Raw genomic sequence first — 4701 nt, 5'->3', positions numbered from 1 at the left:
CAGATGCTTTTCTTAATGTGCAAAATATTCGGGAGAAATGAGTAACAGGAGGAACTCAAGATGAAGAAGGAACCCTATAGAGGAGCAATGCAGGTGACATATCTGAGGGGATAAGAGGGAGGATAAGGGAAACTTTTTAAAGTACATGATGTACTTAAACATATCAAAGTCAGTCAGGAAGCCAAGCATGGGTAGGAGGGAGGGGGAGGGAAAAGGTTAGAAATTGAGTAGGGGCTGATTAGGTGATGTGTGCATGTATATCTCTGCAAGTTTTTTTTTTAAATCCAATTGAGATGTATGCCTGTAATGCACCAATAAAATAAAAGTACAGTGCTTTCCTGAGTTTTTTGAGTTGCTGTAGGGAATTATCACACTTGAGGGGTTATTGAAGACCCAAAATAGTAGCCAGTTGCTCAGAAGTGCAGGTGACCTATATAGACCCCTGAATTTGCAGCTTATGTCCTAAGTAGAGCAGAATCATGGGAGACTGTATGGAGCTTGGGTCAACTCCAGTAGTTAGTCTAAGAAGTCAGTGTAACATGTCTAGTAATTTGCAGGATGCTGGATATTGTGAGGGCCACATTGTTACTTGTCTGGATTTAACTGTCTTCCATTAAAGAGGATTGTTTTCCTTGTTCCATTGTACTGCTCTTTCCTAATAACTTACTGCTTGTTTTACACTATGAGTTGCTATGGTAACAAGGGGGAGCTGACCTGAGAAGATTATGAGATGCTGAGGGGACAATAATCTCCATGAATGTGAGTAACAATTTTACCTCCTGGATGCCTACTGTTGTGGACTGAATGTTTGTGCCTGTTAAATGGACATGTTGAAGTCCTAAGCCTTCATTGTAGCTTATTTAGAGGTGGGGTCAAGAGACAAGAAAGTGTGCACTCTCTCTCTCTCTCTCTCTCTCTCTCTCTCTCTCTCTCTCTCTCACACACACACACACACACACACACACACACACACACACACACACACACACACTTAATCATGCTTTACTTACCCTGGAGAAAGCCCCCTTCTCAGGGCTAATTACTAGAGATTATAAATGACTAGGTGTACCTTTCAAATGTATACCAAATAATCCTTCATCGTGCACTAGGATACGATTTCCCTGCCTTAATCACTCTAGGATTTGGAAACAGAAAACCAGGGACATCCTAGAGCCAAGAGCTATGGAAGATTTAAAGAAGCCATTCCTAAACATCTGCTTATTCCGCTTCACCCGCTTCCCACTCAGCCCTGAGGACCCTGGTGTTTCCTGGTGGTCATGTGGCAAGCTGTGTCTACTGCTTCTAAAGATCTATGAACATCAGCTTTCTCCTTTGTAATAATAAGTTCTGTGTCTCTAGGTTTTACCACACCTGATTTCATGCACAATTAAGACATGTACAAAGAGTAAACACTATATGAATCTATTTATATAAAGTTCAGAAGCAGGCAAGACTAATTTATGGCGATGGTAGGGAGGGTCTGGTTATTCTAGGAGGGAGCTCCTGGTATGCTGATGATCTGTCTGTTGACCTAGGCTCAGATTATGAGAGTATGTTCACTTTGTGCAAATTGATCAAGCTATGCATTTTAAATTTGGGTACTTTTTTTTTATAACAATTTTTTTATTGAACATAAATAGTATACATTTACACTATATTTGGTGCCCTCCCCCCCCGCCCCCATTTTCCCTCCCCCCCAACCAATGGTTGTCCAGGTTAACCATGTCTTATTCATAATTTTACACATGTTCAGGTGTAGACCCTTATTAATCAAGACCGGCCTTCCTCCTCTCCTATCTTACCATCCAAACTTAGCTAGTATTTCCCCTTCAATATCTGGAGTCCCTCTGGTATTCTTTGTGTTTCCTAGTTTGGGCATATTAGAGGAAACATATGTATCTTCTTCTTCTGTGCTTGGCTGATCTCACTTAACATAATGTTCTCCAGGGCTTTCCATCTTCTTTCAAAATTTGGGTACTTTTAAAATGAGTATAATACAGAACAGTTGCATTCTTGGCTTACCTTCTCTCCCTACATCCCTGACTTTTGCCATGTAACCTTGCAATGCTCTCATGATCTGACTTGGGTACTGAGTTCACCATGGGACTTGACTTGGGCAATAGAATGAATAAAAAGTAAGAGATTGGCTCCCTCTTGGTCTGAGCTTCAAGAGGCTTCATGTGTCTCCTGTATTCTGTGTTTCTGTTACTGACAGTCTAGAGAATGCTGGGGCTAACGCATGCATTCCAGGATGAGAGTTTTAGCGAAGGTTCCTGTTCTACACTTTGCATTGTACTGGGCTGTAAGGTGCTCCACAGAAGAATAAGTGAGCACAGTTAGGTTCAGTGAAACCCATCCCAGATCAGTGGACTTCTGGCCAGATATGCACACGGAAAATGATTGATTTCATTAAGCCATTGAATTTTAGCAAAAAAAAAAAATGGCTATAATAGCCAAACCTGTTATAGTAGAGGAAAAAAAGATAATGAAGATCAAACTTGGGTAAAACTAGCAAGAAAAGAGGAAGAAATCAAGGCAGGAAAATCTCACTTAATAAACACTTCTGCTGGACATGATGGTGCATGCATGTAAACCTAGTACTTTGAGCCGGGCGTGGTGGCTCACACTTGTAATCCCAGCGCTTGGGAGACCAAGACAGGAGGATCGCACAGGTTCGAAGCCAGCCTCAGCTACTTCGTGAGGCTTTCAGCAACCTAGTGAGACCCTGTTTCCAAATAAAAATATAAAATAGGTCTGGGAGTATAGACCAGAGTTAGAAGGCCTCTGGGTTCCACCCCCAGTACCTCCGTGCCCCTGGGTTCCTCCCCCAGTCCCCCAGTACCGAAAAAAAGGAGGGGGAGGGGAGCAAAGTCCAGAGGAGGAGGCAGCCAGATGCCCAATCAAAGAAGGGAAGCGCTTGAACTAGGGCGCAGAGATTAAAAGGATGGCAAAGGAAGCTTGAAAGGACCAGGACCAGTGTGTGAAGGCTGGACCCGAGTTCTGAGCGGCGGCATCTCCGAGGCCGCGGCATCTCTAAGGAGTTCGGCTGGCCAGTTCCGAAGCAGGGAGAGGGCTCCCGGGGAGAAGCCCTAGTCTTTAGCCTGCATCCGTGCCAGCTCTGGTGCCGAGGAGGCTAAAGACGGTGGGCAGGACCCCTACTTCTGGCCCCAACCCGTAGCCCTTATTCCGAATTGGTGGCATCCTCGGGACACACGCGGGGTTCCACAAAGAAACTCTGGAGGAATCAGAGGAGGGGAGAGGCTGGTACCTGTCTAGACAGAGGTCGTGGTGGGGCCCGCGCGGGTACTGATGCTGACAGTGGGAAGGGTCCGGGTGGTCCAGCTCGGGGGCCGCGGTGGGCGCTCGAATACGGGGCGCAGGAGGGAGGGGTCCAGGGTGCGCTGGGGCTGCGGGGAGTCAAGGGGCGCAGAGGCTCGAGGAGTCGGGGAGAGCCTGGCCTGGGGGTCCGAGGGTGGGAGGCCCCCGGCCAAAACGTCCGGTGCTTTTCAATTTCCTCATACTCAGTCTCAGAAGTTTCAACATCAGGTTTCTATGAATCCGCCCAGAGCCTAAAGGAAGAAGAGCAGAACTCCGCGGAGAGGGCGGGCGGGCGCGCAGGCAGAGCGGGGCTCCGGGACACTTTTTGGCGCCACGAAAACCTTGGTCCTTCCCTTACTCCCTGGCTGCAGCCGGAAAAGCCAGTCCTGCGCAAGGGGCATCGCGGCGGAGCCGAGCCAGGACCCGCAGCGCCGAGGTGGGAGGCACGGCGAGGGGCGGGGGCCCGGGCCAAAGGGGCGGACGCCGGGTGGCGTCTCGGGCTCCATAAAGGGACCGTGGGGGCCGCCCTCTGCTCCGCGCGGCGGCGGCCACCGGCAGTGAGCGCGGCACCATGCCCGGTCAGTGCCAGCAGAGCCCGGTGCTGGCGGGCAGCGCCACGCTGGCCACGCTGGGGGCGCTGATTCTGTGCCTGCAGAGGCCCTTGAGCTACGGGAAGTACTCCGAAACCCTGACGCCCGGGGTTACCTGCCTGCCAGCCCGCGCCGCCTGGTTCCTGCAGGAGCTGCCCTCCTTCGCCGTTCCCGCTGGGATCCTCGCCTGGCAGCCCGGCTCGGTCTTCGGACCGCCCGGGACTGTGCTTCTGGGCCTCTTCTGCGCACATTACTTCCACAGGTAGCGTTTGCCCCCGAGCGGCATGGAGAGCGGTGCACCGCCGGGCTCCCGCGACCCCGAGCGCATCCCGCGCGCACCGAGGCACCTGCAGCCAGCGCGCGTCTCTGCGGCGGGGGCTGGGCTTGGATGCGGGCGAGTTGGGAGGCAGCCGCGGGACCCAGGGCTCTTTTATTTCCCCCACGCACTCTTCGCCTCTCCAAATCATCTTGCTGCTTGGAGAAAGAAGTCCTGCTGGGAGGGAGGCGGGCGGGAAAGTTCAGGCTGGGCTCGGACAGTTCCTTTCCGTCCGCGTTCACCTGCGGCGCCCCACTCCCCGCCCCTTCTCTCCTGGACTTTTCTTATGCAGAGGGAGACCAGACTGGTTCTGGGATCTCGGGAGAGTCTTAAGTATTGGCATCTCCTGAAACAAACTAACAACCTCAGCTCGGAGGGGGGTGCGCCGAGCCCGGACCCGGACCTCACCAGTGGGAAGAGAATGTAATGGGGTCCCACTGGCTTAACTCAGGGCTCCTCACTTTTTCGCCCGCCCCA

At 51.3% G+C, this 4701-nt stretch overlaps 1 protein-coding gene across 1 annotated transcript in view; it reads left to right on the top strand.

The window, feature by feature from the left end:
* Positions 1-3889: 3889 nt before the first annotated feature.
* SRD5A2 (steroid 5 alpha-reductase 2) overlaps positions 3890-4701 on the top strand; it is a gene marked incomplete at both ends in the record, with an annotated part of 37866 nt that continues 37054 nt past the window's right edge. Inside the window, one exon of the mRNA XM_080711709.1 lies at positions 3890-4170. Within this exon, the coding sequence (XP_080567835.1) occupies positions 3890-4170 (281 nt within the window). The remainder of the gene's footprint in view (positions 4171-4701) is intronic.

Source organism: Muscardinus avellanarius, assembly GCF_963383645.1.
Source record: "Muscardinus avellanarius genome assembly, chromosome: 15".
NCBI lineage: Eukaryota > Metazoa > Chordata > Mammalia > Rodentia > Gliridae > Muscardinus > Muscardinus avellanarius.
This window is presented reverse-complemented; position numbering and strand designations above follow the sequence as displayed.